Source organism: Anarrhichthys ocellatus, unplaced genomic scaffold (genome assembly GCF_004355925.1).
Source record: "Anarrhichthys ocellatus isolate YVR2014 unplaced genomic scaffold, GSC_Weel_1.0 scaffold33, whole genome shotgun sequence".
NCBI classification, from domain to species: Eukaryota; Metazoa; Chordata; class Actinopteri; order Perciformes; family Anarhichadidae; genus Anarrhichthys; species Anarrhichthys ocellatus.
This window is the reverse complement of record NW_022280063.1, coordinates 3,545,258-3,566,623: the sequence shown is the minus strand read 5'-3', so window position 1 is coordinate 3,566,623 and position 21,366 is coordinate 3,545,258. Positions and strand designations below refer to the sequence as shown.

General features: G+C 42.0%; 1 protein-coding gene across 2 annotated transcripts; it reads right to left on the bottom strand.

The window, feature by feature from the left end:
- Positions 1 to 7,493: 7,493 nt before the first annotated feature.
- Positions 7,494 to 18,312, bottom strand: ifrd1 (interferon-related developmental regulator 1). 2 transcript variants are annotated; one of them, XM_031865803.1, is made up of 12 exons: positions 18,095 to 18,312; positions 16,469 to 16,573; positions 16,208 to 16,289; positions 15,712 to 15,836; positions 15,396 to 15,553; positions 15,254 to 15,304; positions 14,951 to 15,129; positions 14,671 to 14,779; positions 14,270 to 14,404; positions 13,949 to 14,077; positions 13,355 to 13,450; positions 7,494 to 13,167 (listed from the first exon to the last, which is right to left on the bottom strand). In XM_031865803.1, the coding sequence occupies exons 1-12, from the start codon at positions 18,123 to 18,125 to the stop codon at positions 13,081 to 13,083; spliced, it is 1,287 nt and encodes a 428-aa protein (XP_031721663.1). In that variant the 5' UTR covers positions 18,126 to 18,312; the 3' UTR covers positions 7,494 to 13,080. The 2 variants fall into 2 exon arrangements, with proteins under 2 accessions (XP_031721663.1, XP_031721664.1); XM_031865804.1 differs by lacking the exons at positions 7,494 to 13,167; positions 13,355 to 13,450 and adding an exon at positions 13,719 to 13,788.
- Between the last annotated feature and the right edge of the window lie 3,054 nt (positions 18,313 to 21,366).

The window sequence follows — 21,366 nt, the reverse complement described above, 5'->3', positions numbered from 1 at the left end:
AACTGTGGAGCTGTAAAGTCTGATGCGAGGTTATCTGGTCCATCTGCTGGCAGAGTGTTGCGCCTCGAGCTCTAAATCTACATGTACGTGTAAAGCAAGACAACGAGGGTGGTAAAGAGGCGAAACCTCTCAGTGGGCGTGTGTGGCTTTCTCAGACGGTTCTGCTTTGGGAACACTTCAGGAGACTGGGGGACGTCCGTACCAATCACTGCTATATCATTTCAACCAACCTGGGTAAATCTCAATCATAACCAGACCACATATTATAAAAAGGATCTATTATCAACTGCTAGAACAACAAGAGTCCTCATTTCCACTTGTTTGATATTGCTTACTGTACATTTCCATGCACCCTTAGTATGCAGTAACGTGTTATTTACAGAAATATAATATTGACCTCAATGCAGGACTGATGTAAGTTTGCTAAGCAATAAAGACAGGACCATCAGGTTGGCCACGGTTGGACGTAGGAGGGAGCTTCTATACTTACATAATGTAATCTGTGTTCTATGATGACTAGAACTAGAACATATTACCGGGTACAGTTCAAAGTAATATAAGTTGTTGTCACTCTGTTGGATATTGTTGATGACGTTGATTGCTTTCTGATCAGATGTGCGCTGTGCCTGCGGGACCGTGAGAGGGACAGACACACACAGAGAGATGCGTCTGGTGTTATTGCCTCAGCTTATGATGCCAACTGCAATATTCAGTCGGTGAAAGTTCAACGTGCAGCGCAGTAAAAGGTCTGATAGGTTCAGTAGTTTGAAGTAGGCCTATCTGATCTGATCAACATCATTCACTCCATGGACAAAAGATCCAACTTGGGTTTGAGCAGACTTTGTCCTTATGAGAAAGGCCATTCCTTATAATCTTTGAGAAAGCTTCGCTTAGCTCTGCACAGAGGGGAAGCTACTCTGACTGTGTCGGAAAGAAGAAGAAAAAAATGCCCACAAGCACATTTCAGGCTCGCTAAGTAACAAGTTTACGTTTGTTTGATCCGTTGAAAAACTTCTGTGTAAAAATGGCATTTCATGGGGGGGTTACGTGCCGCTTCCTGGAGTCTTGTCTTGTTTGACCTCATTCTTGAGACTGCTGGGTTCCACACAGACATGCTGGAGGAGCAGCTCAGATCCTGAAATGAACCCATCGCATCTTATCTTCAGGTCTTGCTGGATGATAAAAAAGCACCAACTTTAGTTTTTAGAGCAGTTTCTGCTTTTTGGCAATAAGCAAAGATGTTGTCGGGAAAAGCGACCACATTTATTTTTGTTCGCAATGCCTGGTGGGAGTGCAAGAAAACATAAATGTCGAGGACAAGAATACTGAGTGAGTCATTTTCAATCACTTGCTAACCACTTTTAAATAGGGAAAGATTTCACAGTCTTGTCACTTTAAGTGCTTCTGAGGTTCTAATGAGGAAATTATTTTGTGAACAAAGACAGTGACCTCCTGGTTTGTTTCAACATTAGGGGGTGGAAGCATATTAAGTGTCCTCCCCCAGTAAATCCTGAGCATAAACACCTCATTTCCTGCATTCTGGTGATTTTATTCATGCACCACTTTATGGTGGGAAACGTTCTCTGAAAAAATAAAGTTGAAATATTTTGAGGAAAAAGTTGTGGTATTACGAGAATGAAGTTGTAATTTAATGAGAATAAAGTCGAGCAGTAGTCTGCTGTGCCGGAGGCTATATGCGCTCTGCTGTAAGGTAGTATTCCCCTCAGACCGTCTGAGACTACATGAGACAAAGTTTACAAAATTGTCTGTAAGCTGCTCGGTGGTGGAACGGCGAAACTAACAGGAAACACTTCTGATCGGGCATAGATCTCACCATTTTTTTTAACAGTGGGGACTGTATTAGAGTAGCTTTTTTGATCAAAATTATTGCTTTGAGACAATTTTCTGTAGTTTGGTAGGGACTTGTCTACCAAATTCTAAGCCCTTGGGTGACAGAATATCGACTTATTTCATGTTAATCACTGTGTCCCACTGTGACTAAAATCCTATTTTTGACACCTGTTTTACCATATGAAAAGAATGCTAATTCTAATTTGGATATCTGGTTTGTCACGACAGATATTGCACCACTGTACACTGTTTTTAAGTTGTATTTCTTTTTCTTTTACAATTATTTAGTTAGAAATGACATGTATATACAGACAAGCATGCACGTTAACACCCTTTAGACAAAGGGAGAGTCGACAATCAGCAAAGCCTATTTGTTGTGCAGTTTTAAGTCTGAAGTTTCTGAAGGATCTTCATCAGGACACTGTGGACGCTGGTCACAAAGTTTCCCTCTCTGGTGAAGTGCACTCCATCTGCCAGAAATATTGTGTTGTCAAAACATCTCAGCTCATGTTCAATAACTTCACCGTCACAGTTCCCAACAGCCTTTCTCATGCAGTCTTCCTCTGAGTTTTTAACAACTCTGCATTAAATCAGGGTAGGACGCCACTCCGGCTTAGGCCTCTTTTACCAAACCACTCCACTTTGGCATTGAGTCCGAAATCCTGGCCGAAGTTCTGGTATGCTGCTTCTTCCTCTCGCCGAACGCAACTGGACCCGATGATCCATATTTTAGTTACTATTTTTGTCTCCTTCTTTTCCTTTCAGGTTCTTCTAATGAAATTCATTGTGCAGCAGTGGAACTAAAACATTAAGCCAATATTTGAAGTTGTTGAAATGCTGTGTGTAAATCCACTGGGCCCTCTGACATACAGAAATCTCTCATGTAAAATAACCAACATCGCTGTATCTTTGGCATATATTTTTGTGCACATGTTAGATGGCATTGCTCAAAGCAAGAGGCTGATTAATTGATATGTTCTCTGATCCTTGCATACAGCACTTACAGATACTGCAACTCCTCTCTGCAGCATCTGACGTGTCTTGTTTGAGACAGCAAGCACGTTGCTATGAGCCAAACGTGCAATATAAGTGTCACAAGCGCGCAAACAAAGCAATCAATTCAGGTCACACATGCTGACAAAATATCTACACACACACACACTTGCACACAAAAGCTGAGGAAGGAAGGCCTAATGAATCAGGTATGAAATGCAATCAGGTTGTATGTGATTAACACGTCTTACCCCTCAGATGTTAATTCATTCATAGTCTGACAGGTGTTACGGATTACCTTTTTTTATGTTCTATTTTATAACCATATGTGTGACTTTTGTAGCCACATTGTATTCGTACAAATCATTTTACTTTCTGGTACAACATAAGAATGTATGAAAGAGCTTGATTGAGGTATACCTTCCTGCACAAGAATATCCACCGACTGACAATACGAGCACAAGAGTGGAATATTTCCTATTATTAAACCCAGCTTCCTGTCACCAGAGAGGTGAACAAGGAGGTGAAGTAAGCATGCGAGGGTTGACAGCGTTGATGGAATGGAAAAAAAGCTACCTATAAATAACATCAACGCATTCACCGGCCCCTGTAAAAAATGATGATGGAATACATTTGAACCCTGACTGCCTGGTAAAAGGAGTGACAGATATACGGTGTACAGCTAACTGTCGATAATTGGCTTCTCGCTTGTGCTCGTACTGTTCATCTTTTACTGGAGGAAGTGATTCGGATAAGGTTGCCTTGGAGAGGGGGAGAATTATTGAAATGGTAGGCAGTAAACCAGCAGCCAATGTTTTTGGTGATTTCTTAATGACATCTTGTTATTTAGGTTTAAACTGTAGCATTCTGAGATTAAACCGGTATGTTCATAGCTTAGAAATGTTGTGAAATCAACTGTTGGTGGAACTGGTCAGGGGGAAACGGCTATTTTACCTGCTTCCGGCCTTTAATTTGCTATGCTAAGTGAAGCTAATCCCCTGCTGGCTCCAGCTTCATATCTAAGGTGGAAACATGAGAGTGGCAAAGATTTTGAGAATTACCAGCCAATAAATCACATTTGAGGATGTCATTTGCAATGTTTCCGGACATGTCCTTTTATGTCTTTATGTTCTTTCAGAGGCAAGGACTGTTAACCACTACTCCATATCCGGACATGGAGACGGTCTGTCTTGATTGTGCGTGTGTGTGTGTGTGTGTGTGGGGTGGGGGGGCTGCCGCCGCTGCCGCCGCCGGAGCAGTCAGCCTTGCACTGAGTGACCTTGTTTAATTCAGCACATACATCGCAACGCTCTCACACACGCACAGCCGCACACAGCCTGACGTGCGCAGATGTGCGCATGACGCATATAGTCATGCGCACACGCATGCTTACAGTCGTGCGCGCAGGCACACAACACGGACGTGCAAACACACTCAAGCGTGCTCGCCCTGAGGCCGAGGACATATTTTGTCATTGGGGCTTATCAACGGATATAAACCACAGACAAGGAGAGTGTCTGTGTGTGCTGCTTATGCTGGTTAGTCTACACTGGACAGCTATTCTGTTCCAGGACTACGTCCTTGTGCTGCATATATATTATCACTGCATACATCAACCCTCAGGCATGTGCTCTTCACCTCATCAAAGAAAAGACTACTGGGAATCAATATATTGCTGTAATCATAGCTGACTAGAATCATCATTCATATGATAATGTGGATAGATCTGTACTCAGAAAATGATTTCCCCCTCTTGATTCACCTTATGTTGCCTGCCACGATAAAAGCAATAAAGGGGGGGGACACCACGTAAAGCTGATCTAATTAAATTGGATGAGCACTGTGTGGAGATAACAAGAGTATGAGAGATCCAGCAGTTGAAGGAGGAGATGGGGAAAACATCTTGAAAAGCTGCCTTTACAGAACTGGCCAATCCAACTGGTGAGTTTCTACGGTGATGAGCAGAGGCGACCAATCAATTCGCTCATCCTGAGCCTTGGCAACAACCTCACCGGCAAAGCGAAACAGTAGTGTGATGTGTGAGTGTGTGGCTGGGAGGGGGTTTGTCTTTACATCTGTGTGTGTGTGTGTGTGTGTGTGTATGTGTGTGTGTGTATGTGTGTGTGTGTGTGTGTGTGTGTGAAAAGTGTCTATCTGTGCAGTCTTGCCCCAGAGTGAGTGTGCGGCTCGTAACGTCTCCTATAACATGTGTCTCGTCTCCTCTGTATTCAGGTCGTGTGTGTGTGTGTGAGCTGCCATGTCACACACGCACAAACTGCCACGTCTGTTCTGATCTACTGTGTACATTGAAGACTAAGGCTGAGCCGTTTTCATCCCACGAGTGGCAGATTAATTGACGGTCTCATGAATTCATTATTACGATCGCCCATAAACACACGAGACACAGGCTGACCTAATGCACACAGAGGTGTGTGCCTGCATAAATACGATCGAGTGCAAAATTCGCCTAAGTTGGGTCCGGCAGAAATGTATTGTAGAGCAGCGTCCCTTCTGGCAAAAAGAGAAACCAATACAAACCTTTAGATAATACAAACCAAAATCTAAAAAAAGTAGAGAGTTGACAAGAGATTAGGGGTGAGAGAGGCGAGGGATAGGCTCGTGGTCTTTGTTTTTACTCAAATTGGCGACATTGCAATTACATCACCAGAATCTTGGATCTGGAGGCGTGCAGGATGCCCCACAATCTAAAAGTCTGTCAAAATGATCCTAAATTGACCAAATATATTGATATACTCAGATACCTCTTGGCCATACCTCTTGTTTTTAAAGAAATGTTTTTTTAGGAAAATGGGCTGATTCACTGTCTTGCCTAGAGTTGTAGGAGGAACTATATATTACACCACTCTTATGTTTGTATGCGGTAAATGTTAAGCCAGCAGCCAGCTAGTTTGTGCTAGTGTAACCTCTGTGAGATGTCTCCTGGCTAAATTTTCCCATTTAGCGGGATTTAACCTGAACCTTTTCAACTATGTTACACTAGCTAGTAAGCTACCTTAGCACAAAACAGTGATAGCAAGACTCCAGGAAGTAAAGCAGGGTATGCTTTAGGGCGGGGCTACCTTGTGATTGACAGGTAGCTACCAAGGCGTTGTCCAGCTGTGAGTTGTCCGTGTTTTTGTCTCACAACTTAAATCTTTTTCACAGTCTGTTTTTGGTCACATGAAAGTCAATTATAACATTTTGGTCACCTACAAATCCTACAAAAGCCTTCGGTTGTACTTAGCTCCACACTCTTGTGTCACCTCTGGTTGCAAGATGGCGACGCCAAAATGCTAAACTCAAGGTTGCAAAATGGCAGTCCAAAAACCAGTGGCTGCCATCACAGTGTCTACATCTTCTTATTTACAGTCTATGGATGCAACAGTAAATTCCCCTCAAAACCACAAAGTTTGGCTTTTTGACGGGATTAGAGAACAAGGTAACCTTAGTATAAAGACCGAAAACAGGGGGAAACAGCGAGCCTGGCTCTGTCCAAAAGTAAAATATTCTCCAAACAGGAACACAAACGCTCAGAAATTCAAGTTTCATATATCACTTTTTACATCCATACAAAAACCAAAGTGTTAAAACAAAGGCTTTATGGGACGTCATGTGCTGGAATAGCTTCGCTTAGCATAGCACAATATCTGCCTACCAGGACCTTTAAAGCCAAGCTAACCGTCTCCCGGTTGTAATCTTATATTTATTGCACAGGCATGAAGCTCCAGTATTCACGACCCTGATTTATTTCTAAGCAGCTGATAGTGGGTGCTGACAGGGAGGGGAACCCTGCAATCTCTCCCCTCCTGTCAACGGAGCACTGCCTGCGATTCAGGCCGTGAGTCAATGCTTTGAATAGAGGAGATAAAGCCTCGGCCTCCCACGTGTGCAGACGTAGCTTCAGATGCCAAATTCAAGTGTGTATTGACTCTATTTGTTTTGGAAATGTTGGGGGGGTGGAGATTTGGAGGTTTGAGTCTAGACATGCATCTGTCAAAAAAGTCTTTATGTGCTGAATCTGAATGCGTAGGACCGATACTGGCGGACACAGAGACTATAGGTGTCGCCCCTCAACTATGGCCTCTTGCCTCCTCTCTGTGGCATCATCCGGCGAGCAGTTGTCAGCCCTGATGGGGGTCTGCGTTTGTCATTGGCCTACATCACAGAGAGAGCGAGAGAGTTTGCCTGCGCACGTGCACTCGTGTGCATATGTGTATTTGTGCGAGTGCTTGTGCGAGTGAGTGTACAGTAGCTGTGAGTCACACAGTGTGGGGGCTACAATGCATCTGCGCCCAGCACGACAAATGTGTACCGCTTGACTCTATTTCAAGTCCACAACCACATTCCATATGGTGTCAGCTCTGCACACTATGATAGAGGGCCTGCTCTGTTTTTGCTGCGAGATGAATGAGAGGTGTGGAATTCAGAGAGTGTAGGTTTTACTAAAGCTGTACAGGGTCATCCATTCGCTCCATTTCAAAACAGATCCGTTGTTTGGACGGCCTACACAAAGGGTTCGTTTTGAATTTGTGGATGGTAAAGGAGCAGGGTTCCTACATTATAAGTAGGAATGAATATGGAAACATTGAGAACGTGTATTCATATTCAATTCAACAAAATCTTTCATGTTTCATACTCGACATCCATCCTCGGTGTCATCCGTTATGCTCAGTTGCGAGTGCAGAGGTGATCACCGTCAGTTCAAGCGTTGATATGTCAGACAGGTTAATGGTGAACAACTGCCACCACCTGGTGAAGTTTAAGATTACACTCACCTTGACATTATTAGTCTGACATCGTGTTCAGTTATGTCAACAGCATATATGTGAGCATAATTACATCAGCTTTACCATTGAGATTATTCATAGCGTGTGTTTTTTATTTCTGTCATGTTCTAGAAAAGCTGCAATATCAATAAACCTCGTGACTTCAGCTCAAAACAATTTCACTGCAGCAGCAGGAAGAGTATGATCAACCTCTTTTTGGCAAAGTAAAAGCTCTCTGCACTAAACATCATGTGACAAATTATGTTTCTAAGCATATACGTATGGCTTTCATATTCATGTCTCGTGTCAACAATTCATAAAGCCAGAAATGAAAAAAAGGAGACTGGAAATTGCACATAAGAGAGACCCATAAGAGGTTGAGTAAATCACTCATAACAGAGTGAACACAGTTTGTATTCCTCTCTGAGACATTTGTCAAGGAGTAAACTAATATTAAAGCGTATGTGCGTATACGTGCATTGAAGCGTCCTTCTGCCACGGCATTATCCTTTACATAGAAGAAGTGGTAAACACAGATGGTAATGTGAGTAAATATGTGCTTGCATAAACGTCTTTGCAGATTGACACCATTTCACTACACTATAGAGTATTACAGAGGATAAAGCCTCTGGCATGAAGACAGTATATTTAATGCTTGTGTGGTGATCGTGTTAAACAGACAAAGGACAAGTTTGGTGCCATTTACATCCCAAAAGCATGTTCTAAAAGACCAAATGTGGCAACCCTAAGGCTTTTCTTTAGGTAGCTGTAGCAGGATAACAGCTTATCTACATTGTAAGACCTCCTGGTCAGTGATCCTTCCATCTCTCTGTATAGCGTACTTTTTGTTCCTGCCATTTGAGGAGTTCCTTTCCCAGGCTGTGTGGTGTGATTGAATTATCACTGGTGATGTTGTGGCCCTGCATCACGAAAAACCCCACCTAACAGGTGGTACTTATAGCTAGGAGAGGTAAGGATAAAAAAAATTGTCGGTTATAAAAACACGTCCGTAGTTAGAAACTGTCCCCAAAATTTGATGTGGGGAAAACTAGCCTCTTAATTGGCGCCCTAGGTATGTGCATCAGACAAACCCACCATGATACACCTTGTGCCCCCTTCTCCTGCAAGTGCCACGATAGGGGACCTCACCAGATTTTCAAGTGGAAGAAGTCAGGCCTCGGGCCCATGAGTGTGACTCTATAGAACATGAGTCGCCATGCATTAAACATGGTTTGCAGCATACACATTGGTAGTGAGAAACAGGAACTTGGTGCATGAACAGTGATTTATGGCTCAATATGCTGCACTTGGGAAAAACAGCTAATATCTTACTCCTGGGAGTCTGCCAATTTTCTTCACGTCACTTCATAAGTAGACACATTAACATTTCTCACTTTCTATTTACTCTCCTCTCCTCTTTGGTAAGAATGTGTAAAGAAGCGCTGAACAAACAAGTCATTTATTCTTGTGGTGACTTCAATCCATCCACTGTCTCTATGTCGATGCTGCAGCTCAGAATATATCAACACAAACAAAGGTCGGATAGGATAAAACACGTCTGTAGCAGTCAATACAAACACATAGAGTAGTTGTCTCTAGGGTTATCATGTTCCTGCTGCTGGTGATGACTTCTGAGTGTGTGTGTGTGTGTGTGTGTGTGTGTGTGTGTGTGTTAGTGTGCTACCTCTCCCTCTTCACAGCTACATAATCATTCCACAGCAGATCTGATACAGGATGATGTTCTCCCCAGAGATACAACCAGAGGGGGCAAGAGATGCTTCAAGAGTTACGTCATCTCCTGTGCAGTCAAATTCAGTCGCACAAACACAGAAAACAAACACGTTTTCATCATCTAGAATCAAAGCACTTGAGGGTTTTCCACAGTGCATTGCGTTCGTTGCGTGGTGGCACATCAACGCTCCAGGAGGCGACAGAGAGCGGGACTGATCATTCTCTTGATATATGCTATGCAGCATAATTGAAGTCATCAGAGGCAGCAGGCATTTTATCAGTCACAACAACAAGCCCCTCGGCATGTTGGGATGGAGAGCACACAACACGGTGACAAAGCGCCACTAATCTCTCCATCCATTTTTCATCGTGATTGCTACTGTACGCGCCTCGCTCCAGGGAAAAGGGGGAGGTGTTGGAGAAGGCGGGGGGAGTACATGTATATGCGGGTGGCACACTAGTGTCAACATCAGACAATGTGCAAGAGAAATAGGCTGATCTATAGGAGGTGCCACAGTAAACAGCTGCTGAGGCGTCAGACGCACACAAGTGGAACAAATATGTTAACCTATTGAAAAGCATCCATCTGGTGTATGTGTATGTGTGTGTGTGTGTGTGTATTAAATGTGCCCGTCCAGTGTGTGACTGCCACACATGCTCAGTATCTTGTCTTCAGGCCCTCTTTGCTGACACCGAGTGAAAAACACAATGCCACATCACAGCAATCAACATGAAAGGTTAGAAATCCATCACCCTGAGAGGTTAGTTGGCTGAAAACAAACACTCTTTTCAATCACAGTGATACAATCAAACAGTCAGTGGCAGCAATCAGCTGAGGTGGAGACCAGGAGGAGAGGTTGCGAGTGCATTTTGTTTCTCCCTTTGAACTTTGCTTTGCTCCTCCACACACCCACAGGTGGAATCCAAACCCACTGCAACGACATGTTGTTTTTAGTTCCAAGTCTCCTGACGCACAGTGCACTTTCCACCGCTTTTCCCTCATCTTGCTCACAACAAAACCCCACAAAAGGAGCCGCTCAGCCAATAAGTAGATGAAACACAGAGCATTCAGTCTCACAAATTGCAACGAGCACATAACGACACAAATGAAACTAATTATTGATTAAATGGAAGAAACCTTGCCACATCTCTCACTCCTGATTCATCCCTCTTAATTACCGAGTGATGGTTTTTCATTGCAAACAGCCTGTGATGAAATATGAATAACAACAATAGGCCATTAGCTTTCTGCACATTCCTTTCTACCCACAAAGTTAGAGAGGATCTAATCAAATGATAATGGTTATCCACAGAGAAGCTGGGGGAATTTGGTTTTCAGACCAGAGAATCAACACTGAAACCTTTAATATGGTTTTTAATAGCAAGTATTAAATTCTCCAGTAAACACTGATTAATCGGATTTCAAGCTACTGCAATCAATATGTTCAGATTAAGAATGGATTAAATGATTATGTGTATGTGAGAGGGGATCATGGTAGTGATGAACCCAGAGAATTATCAGTCTCCCTCTACAGGTCCTTTTAGCAATCATCCAGTTGCCCTGTGGGTAACGTAGGCAGGAGTTTCTGACAGGGAGGAAGAATGTGTGGAATAAAAACTGTTCTGCTGCATTGATTATGATCATTTATTTTACCATCATGAGTCCAACAATGTCATAGAAGAGCTATGCTGAATCTATAGAGTACTCCTTTTTGCATTTTGTCTTATTCAATTGAAACCTGACTCAGCCTGGCAATGCAGCCTGGATTTCCAAAGTAACCACTGTCAAAAACTTATTCATGCTAGTTTGTTAGTACTTTTTTTTTTTTATAATTTATGGTAATCCACCACCAGCAGGCCTACAATGACAATATATCACTTACTCAGGTTGTTGAGAAATGCATTGTCCACCTTTTCTCTCCAAAGAAGACTGAAGCCAAGCAAATTATTTCATCCCAAATCATTTAAACCAAACGTCTTCATGAGGCGAAGGACTCTTAATGTAAACAGTAACTGCCAGTGCAATTTTGTTCAGTTTAAATTTCTCATGAATGAGTGTAACAAGTGCACTTACCTCTGAGGTTTGAAATTCTCGCACTCAATTTACAAGGGTTTAAAAAGGTGCAAGTAGAATAACCAGAGGTTGTGTCGACCCCTCGGTTTGCCTCTCAGGTCACAGCATCAACCCACAGGTTTTATGTCAGGGAGGCTGCAGATAAGCCAAACACGACCTTCCATTGATGGCAGGAGACCATGGTGTTCTCTGAGGGACATGACAGGGCAGAACTTTACCACATGCCGTTTGGCTGAGGCAGTCAGTCACAGACATGGGGTTTGATGAGGAGGGAGGGCTAGAAGTCGAGGCTGATTACTGCCTGAACGTGTGGTACGCAGTTAATGGTTCAACAAAATAAAAACTTCTAAATGACACAATTAAAAGTTTAAATATATTAATAAAAAAAAGTGTATTTAAAAATGTAATAGACAGTTTTTAAAAGGCTAATGGAGCCATTAAAGTCCTCCGTAAACACAACCATCCTCTGAGAGAAAGCCAAAAGACAGGCCATGATAAATGTATCAACTCCATGTTGCTGCTTCCTCCTGAAGGCAACAGTGTTTCACCTGAGGTCTGAGGCTGCTGACAGAGTATCGACTGCAGGATGCCTGTGTGCGCACCAAACTCCTGGGTAACAGGACAAACATATTGATGGGATCATTTGTAGCTTTGTGACATTAACCTTTGTCATGAGATACTCATATTTATGGACCATTTCATGGCCCTATTAAAGAAGCTTTCAAGTGGGGCCCCAGTGAGAAAATATACTGTGAACAATGTAGAACCTGTTATTTCCTGTGGACGTGTATCAATGTATGAAGATAGAGGTGGGGAGTACTGCTGTCAGGCTCACTATAATGCCACTGTACCCTCGGCTGCAATTTCCTCCGATATGTGGAAGTAGCAATAAATAAAAATATCTCTCTCTAAAACTCACTTCTCCTCTTCCAGTTACATTCTTTTTCATGTCACTTCCCCAAAACCTACTGCCATGTTGTTTTTAACAAAGCGGAATGATGCTTTGAGCATCCCCATAATGTTAATCAGCATCACTGTCAGTTAAGTACATCTTGTGTAAAAAAAAACAAACAAAAGTTAGGGATCCATTTCTTACAGTTGTCGTTTATTTCACCATCCCCGTTAACTTGTATACCCAAAACTAAAAAGGCCTCACAATATTCACAGAGGTTCTACAGAAATTACCTGCTATGGGTTATCAAGGTAGTGAAACGGAAAATAAATTCATGAAGGGGTTCGATCGGTCACAGAATGAGTCGCTATGAACTAACTAGACCTACAAGGTGCAAGATAAATGCTGACAAAAAAACATATAACTTAAGTTCAAAGAAACAAAAAAAGGCTGCATTATGAATATCAACATTGGCAGCAAACAAATATACACTATATGTACAACACCACCGTTGATGTGTGGATACACTTAAGTTGTACTCTATGCAAAAATCTATTGTTTGATTATCAAACACTCACCTCCTGTAGGTTTTAAAAGGCAGCTATAAAAACAATGTGTCCACTACGGAGCAGAGCGTCTACAGAGGGCGAGTGTTTAATATTCAAAAGACAGACTTCAAGGGAGGAGCACATGGACGCAAAGTCGTGACAACTCATCTAAAAAGCAGGAAAGCCTGATAAATAGGGTATTAGAATGAAAAAAAATAAAAAAGGTTAAAATTCTCCCACATCCACCCTCTTGTCCCTGAACTTGCTTCTGGCTTTGGTCCGAGCCTTGAACGCAGCAGAGTTGTGCAGATGCTGGAACAGAGAGGCAGAAAAAAAAAAAAATCATTCAAAAGTAGAAAAAACAAGCTTTAAGTAGGTTTGATGTGAGAACATTTCCACACAACAAGGTTTCAAAAAGAGAGATGCAAGACTTCTAAACACAAAAGGGCTTTTGTTTTTAACACTACAACGTGAGAGTTGACATAACCCGTGCACGTACCCTTTCAAAGCGAGAGATTTTCATGGACTTCATTGTGGCGGAATCAACCAACATAGGCGGTCCCAGTTCAAACACGTCTCTGATGAATTCATTTGCCTGAAGAGAAGTGGAGAAATAAAACTTCAAAGAAAATACTTCTACCAGCCATCGCACAATACAAGCATAATACAAAATCTGCGAGACACTAGTTTGCCAATTTTAGATGGCATATTTTTGTTACGTGCTCTGTAATGTTAAATTATCTCATCTTCACTTGTGAAGTGTTGCACTTTTCCACAAGCACTGGCTTCCGGCCACAGTGCAGACTACTTTCCAACCAGCTACTCGTAATGGCTTTTTTTTCCTTCTGCAATCCGCAACAATATCCTAAATCAAGTTGTAAGAGTTGTCTTCCTGCATCAGGCAGGCCCACAGATCTTCATTGTCTTTTAGTGCTGTGTCAAGGCAGGAGAAAAGAGCTCCTGTTACATAGCATCCAACCCGGCCCACACTCAGGATTCTGCAGTGCAATTAAAATGTCAACTCGCGTGCATTTCAATTTTCATTGACTCGTATATTAAACACCATACCCCAGTTATTTAAAAAAACGCATACCTGTAAGTGGTAGTTCATCCCGGAGCCCACAAACTCTCTGAAGGCATCATACGTCCTCTTTCTAACCCAGCTGTCGATGGTCATGCGCTCTGTCCCGAAGCGAATGGTCTCAGACTGGAAGTCACCCTCCTAGAACAATGTAGATGGAGGTAAGACAATGCCAGAAACAGATTCTTAAATCGATAGCCGCAGTCCTCACAAGTCCTCTTTCTTTGTCCCAACTAAAGACACAGAATCTCTGGCTTGTTAAACCTAAGGCACCCAGGATAAGAGGAGAAAGACTAATCTAAAAAAATCAATTAAAACCCAGCAAACACCCACCTCAACAGCCTTGAGTACGTCTCTGAACACCGACCGCTGCTTCCTCTTGTCGGTCTTGGCTCGGTGCTTGTTACAGTCCGTGGCCAACGCGTTCAGTTTGTCACAAAGTTGCTCCCAGTCATCAAACTCAAACTCCTAAAAAAGGGCCAGAGAAAGAAATGCTGCATTCATGGCCAATGAAAAAAAAGCAAGCTGTCACAGTAGACAGACGTCCGAATAAAGAGAAATGTAGGGCAACAACAAAGACCAAACTACAGTCCCTTTTGCATTCAACAACGGTTATTTAGTCCCAATACTTGACTGTACTACATGAATGACTATGAACTGTACTACATGAATGACTATGAACTGTACTACATGAATGACTATGAACTGTACTACATGAATGACTATGAACTCACTGAGTCCATGTCTCTAGCCAACTCAAAGAGCAGGGCAATCGTCTCCCCTGCAGCAATTCTCATGTTGACGTCCTCACTTTCCAGCAATCTCGGCAGTTTAGGCAGGTGTCTGCATCACAAAACACATGCATTCCAACATTTTAAAAATATACATGCATAATTTCTCAAATTTTTCAGGGCTAATCCGAGTCTAGGTTTCGGTAAAATAGAATAATGTGTGGTTAAGCTCACAAACGTAACTGTGAGACTTAGTTAAAGGGTCGACAGCACTGGGTCTTACGTGCGCAGGATGTCTTTGAGCTGGTTGGCGGTGCAGATGGTGAGCAGCAGAGCCCAGGACAGTAGGGCGTTGGTGTGGAGCTGGCTCATCTGGGGATTGATCAGAGGACAGGTACCGTCCATCCTCGCATAGGACCGGGTGAACAGGTTCTCAAAGCATTCCATGGTGGCATGCACGTCCTAGAGAAACAAAGCAGCAGAGATCGTATGAAACATGAGTTCAGCTGCCAGTGCTGATAACATCACCAATGAAACAAGAGGTGTAAAACCACAGAAAAGATACCAAAAGAGATCAAGAACTTACCAAAATGTCATCTTCTGCAACTAAAGTACAGAGGCCCAGACTTGTTGCAACCTGTCAGGTAAACAGAGAGGTTGGTTCCGTTAACTTTCCACAGTGTAAACACGTTTCAGAAAACAAACAGACAACCACATCAGGTACTCACAGCCTGTCTGGCTTGTATGTTGGCTGATCCATCTGCCAGGATGTTTTTGAAGATGGGTTTCAGGGTCTTGAACACCTCCTCGCTCTCGATGCCCGAGCCCAGCTGGATACACAGCAGGCAGGCTAAAGAAGCTGCCGCTCGCTGCTCCTCTCCTTTGCCTGACAGCGAGAAGGGTGTGCATTAACGTTTCCTGTCTACTTTACCATATCATCCGGTAAATTTGGAACAAATCCTATTATAGTAAAATGACTTTCATGTCCTGATTTAAACCCAGTATTTCACCACTTCGAGAGTCACTCATTAGTTATTCCGGTACCTTTCTTGAGGCAGCGTTCAATGCTGTCTGTGATGGTCATCCTTCTCTCCGAGATGAACTCGTACAGGATCCGTGTGGCCATTGCCGTCTTAAGCCCATCCAGTGCGCCTTGTCTGGTCTTAGCACTGAGGAAACGGATGCAAACATTCATTATTGCAATAACGCAGATCATTATCCGTCTCCTTCCGTATGAAGAAATACTGACGATGCACTGTTAAGTGCATGTGCTAAACACCCTCTGCTTTAGCCAATAGCTTGGAGTTAAAGTGATTGAAAGAAAGTAGATCAATTTTAAAAGCAAAAGTTTCTAATAGGTTAGTCTAAGTAAATACAACAGGTAAGTCGATATGAAATAAACTAACAAAAAGGGCCTCTCACACACACACACACTCTCTCACACTCACACACACACACACACACACACACACAAGCCTGCGTACCAAGAATAGATAACGTGTATGTAGACTGTTGAGAAGCAGTTAGTACTTTTTATTACCTCTTATCAACCGTGCTGTCTATGAACCCCTTCAGCTTGTACTGGAAGTCCTCCTGGGCTGTGTCCTCACTGGCCTCTCCACCTGGAAATGCCACAAGATGTAAACACTTGCCTGATATGCATCACAGTATTGGTACGAGTTACTGGTCACAAAACATTAGATGAAGTGCACTTTTCGGAGGTCCTAAAAACAAAAACAAAAACGGCCTTTTACTCAATAAGTTGCCCGATAATATACAATACACATACACACAAACATACCTTCATCCGCGACACTGGCGGTGTCACTGAAGCTGCTGCAGTGACTGAGGGTCTCAATGGAGGCATCCTCATCACTGAAAGGATGCACATTTCCATGTTGCCCCCCTGTAAACAAAAAAAAGAGAGCCATAAGCACAGAAAATATATTTTAGCCTAATCAAAATCAAGTGTGTTCGTACAGTGCAGCTGGTCCAGTTAAGCCCGTTATGTAACCACACAGGTACTGTGGCAAATACTGCAGTTATCTAATCTATAGTCGTGTCCTTTGCACGCCTTACCCTGCTGTACTTTCATTATCTCGTATGAGAATGCACCATGCTGCCAAGGTAAACACAAACACTATGTTCAGGTTGGAGGGTCATGGGTCAACATGGCTGAATTCTCTGACAATGTGCTACAGGAAATGCTCTCGGGAGCAAAGCTACTGTTCAGAATAGACAAGCACAGTTTCGGTAACTTCCAAACACACAAGAGCAAAACAACCACGTGTCAGAGGGCGAGAAGGAAGCTATTTTATTTCTTCACAAGTCCACAATTTATAATCTGAAGCAAGATGAGTGTGGGAGAGTTGTGAAAATTCACAGCTGAAAGTGTATGAACATCTTCAGTCTGATCATTTTTCAAAACTAAAAAGCTTTCATTGTATTTGTTTATAGACACCATCAATAAACATACATAGCATGTGTGAGACATTGCTTCCACAATGATGGCGCACTGTAACCAGACCCAACAAGCGTCTCTGTCTACTCTGGTCTGACCTGAATTCACCTCTGGAAGACATGCTGGTGAAGCGCATCACTGTAATAACAAGTCCTAAAGTAGTCACGACCATGAATGAAAATACTCCAATACCTCCAGTGATGACAGACACATAGGAAGCACTGTCGGCTGATTTTAAAAGGCCATTTTAGCCGCCTAACAGAGGCTATTTATGAGTGTTTACGTGGACTCTCCCCACACGACAGCCGATTTCTGGGAACCGGGCGCCGCCTCTTCACCAGCCAGCTCTCTCGAGTCTAAAATGTCCGCCTTGTGTCGCTAAACGATAACAGCAAACAGGCTAGCGGTTATCCGGCATTAACAATGCTAAGTTAACGTCACAAATTCGGCTAAAGATTATTTGAGGTCAATCTTTAGACAAGCCGGCCTAACACATAACTATATTTCAATTATTAGACCTACAATAGGTTATTTAATGGTCCACCGAGGCTATAGTCACACCAAAAGATGTCACGTCGTCACATAAGTATGTGCATTAGATAAATTACCTTTACGTTGCTAGTGGGAAGTTGACATTAGCTAGCGCTAGCAGACGTTAGCTTGTAGCGTACGATGATAATGAAGGGCTCGTGTCAAGTACATAACGTTAATAGTTTATGATCATTAAACTAGTGTGCCAATAAATATGAAGGATATTGTCGTATGATAGCACATTTTTGTAAAAGCGATGCTTTGTGTGACCATGTCTAGTTAGCTTTGTATTTTGACGTAGGCCAGCCTCTGACGTTTGTAGTCCTCACTATAAACCCGTTCAACTCTACACAATGGGCTGAAAACACGAAAAGAACTACAACTACCTTCAGCAAATGAGCAGGGCCAATGCAATGCGGCCGCTCGCTTACTTACCCCTACTATTCTTCTTCTTGGTCCTCGGCATTTTCGTGCAGATAAACGTGTAGTTTTGATCAAAAATCACCCAATACACGAACAGCTTTTACTATATTGTCTCGTAAAATGAAAATATTCCCGTGGCACAGCGGATAAAAAGGAATTGAAGGCGATCTGGGAAATAAACTGTTGACCGAGACGATACATTTTCCCTCATAAACCAGGGTTGCGTAAGAAGAGGGAGGCTCCGAGTATTTATACCGGCTGACATGTCACGAGCAGGTTTCCCGGCATCTCCGACCAATCCGGGAACAGGAGCATGCGTCGCGTGTGTTCGCGCGTGATGCAGGGCACAAAGCTTATTTCCTTATTAAAGTGAGGTGTGTATCTGATTATCGTCATAACAGGTTTAGACAGTGGCGGCTGGCCAATAGAGGGCCATGCCTGGCCATGCCTGGCCCTCTATTGTCAATATTTGTGTTTTTGAACTCTGGAATGTACCCAGTAATATGTGTAAAATGTGATATCTGCTTTTCCTGCTCGTCCTCTCCGCCTGTCTGCTCGTCTGCTCGTGCTCTCCGTCTGTGTGCACGACACGTCTCAGAACTAGGGGGGCCAAATCATTTTGGCCCTAAAGAGGCGGGTCTATGAAGCAGTTTAGCCAATTGCTGATTAAAGATATAAATGAGTGACATACAATTTAGCCAATCAGCGCCCTCAAATAGATTCAGCTTTGGGCCAAACCGATTTGGCTGCGCGTTCTCGTCAGGAGAAGTCTCTACAGGCGAGCGCCAGCGCCAGCGCGAGCAATACTCCTCCAAGACCCGTCTGAGAGGAGAACTTTGGCGGAGATCTACATAGTTGTCCTCAGTCTCATCTGCTTAACTTGGTCATGGAGACATCAACATGTAATTGAGATGTTAAATGAACAGTGAAAACTCATCATAGCTTAATTTAACATCAGTATTCATAATTACACTTCATGTTTACTTCTCCTGATCTTTACCTCCTATAACAAGGCCCATAGGGGCATCTCAATAAATAAACATGTTATATTATATTATGTTATATTATATAAGTGTTATTTACTGCTTTTTTTCGTGTTGGAATAAATGTTAAATATTTAACTGCAAAGTAGTAATGCGTGTTTACTTTAATTTGTTTGCATTAAATCATTCTGGGATGTTTGCTGAAATTGATTGGATGGCCCTACCTAGAAAATTTTCCACCAGCCGCCACTGGGTTTAGACATAGTATTCATAAACCTGTATTTCTGCTTTTGATACTTAACTACACTTAAGAACAAAAAATGTACACAACAGTTTGAATATTAAAGGACTGTACTTTACTTCTTGCAGGCCATCGCTCTGATGAACACTTAAATCAGTCATACTCTAAAACAAAAATATCTACTGCTGCTGTTATAGATTATAATCTTACAGTTTTTAATGCACAAGTTTTTTTCATATGTACATATCATCTGTCAATATAAATCGTACATGCAGTATTTCGACATCTTTATTAATACTTTACGAATAATGTATATTCAGTATGTAGTTCATACTTACAGAACACTTGACTTGTATATAGACGTTTTATTTCTAACTTTAATGTTGGTCATTGGTGCTTTTTATATCTATTTCTATAATGTTTATACACACGCCTATTTTTTCACAACTTGTGTGCATAAAAGTCCTGTCTATTCCTTAACTTTATTTATTTTCCAAAACAGATTCAAAGTTAAATTCTTTGTATGTGCAATAGCAAAATAAAGCACCTTCACTTTTAACATGTTATTTACATTTGGGTATCGCTACTTATACTTAAGTAAAGGCTTTGAGGACATCCTCTACACCTTCCTGTGATACGATCTGCATCTTATGCAACATATTCGCCATTGCATCACAGGGCTCTCTGCTGCGACACATCCTGTGATAATGTTCCTCTGTGATGCTGTCATTGTATTCATTTACTTTATGCAACTAACACTGTGATGACAGGGCTTTGTGACGCAGTTGATGCTGTCATTTTATGAATCTAATGGATGCTGTGATTAGAGGACTGTGATGCAACCAATAGCCCTCTGCTGCAGATATGCTCATATTATAAATTGCATTAGAAACTGTGATTATAACCTCATGTGATTACAGTCCTTCAAGAAACAATGCAGAACATGGATTTATGTACAATCTTCTTGTATGTTGTATATGCTAAAGTAGACAACACAACAGAAACACATAACAAAATAACAGCAACTGAATTATATTGTCAGAGATGCACTTATGGCCCATTTTTTTGTCAATTTCTTAATAGTGTTGTCATAAATATGGATATTTAAATTTTGTTTAGTCTTTCTGTTCTTAGGTGCCTTTGCAGAGTTCTACTAGCAACATCTAAATCTGTAGAAGCAGTTATACAAAATATATCAATTAGCAGTACACAGGATATGGACACAGTGTCCAATATAATACAATCCAAAGCTTCATGGCTCACGCTCTGTGATCATTGCCCCGAATGAGTTGGATTTGGGATGAGGATGAATGCATTGTATCAATTCCTTTAGCTCATTGAGTTTAGAGAGAATTTTAATCTTCAATTTAATTCCAAGCAAAGTCATTGAAATATTTACTTGTCCAAATATTTGAAGAGTTACTTGTGTCTTGTTCTGCGGGAACTGACACACATACCTGAAGAAGATAGATTGGTGTTCATTTTCCATCATTAGTGTGTCACTGAAAATAAGGCCATTCAGTGGCATTGATAATAATCGCTGGTGCATTTTAATTTTGTAATCTAGCCAAATGGGATGTTGGAACATTTCCTCAACTATGTGGGACAATGAGTATCAGTAACACATAAGCTTCCTGGACAGCAAAAGACAGGCACAAGTCCAATATCTGTACTCCAGCTGTCATGTTGGAGTTTCCTGGTCTGGATATGAGTCTTTGTTTTTGGAATTGTTTTGAAGTTGTTCATGAGACACTGTTTTTTAAGGTCTCCCCATTATTCTCTCCATCACTAGGTACGTATGTAAATGTACTTTATCTTCTGTACACAGATTTACAACATGAAAGCTATTCTTTCAGACACATACACTGCTCTGTCCATAAAGCAAACTTGGTACAGCTTGTTTAATCTTGTGTTTTTAGTTTAATCTCTCTACAGCGAGCTTAGAGGTCAAATACGGGACAGCATCTGATAAGCACAGTTTCCACTAAATTGTCCTGCTGCCTAAAGTCCAAGTGAGCGTTTATCAAATCTTGGCCTAACAACGAGCTGAGATTGAATCA

Bases quoted from the DNA above. Each gene is read 5' to 3' on its own strand.
- ifrd1 (XM_031865803.1), bottom strand. From the start codon at position 18,125: ATGCCGAGGACCAAGAAGAAGAATAGTAGGG. The intron at 16,290-16,468 runs GTATGTTTGTGT...TGGCATTTCCAG, and splicing joins CGCCAGTGTCGCGGATGAAG to GTGGAGAGGCCAGTGAGGAC. The intron at 15,837-16,207 runs GTAATAAAAAGT...CCGTTTCCTCAG, and splicing joins GACAGCACGGTTGATAAGAG to TGCTAAGACCAGACAAGGCG.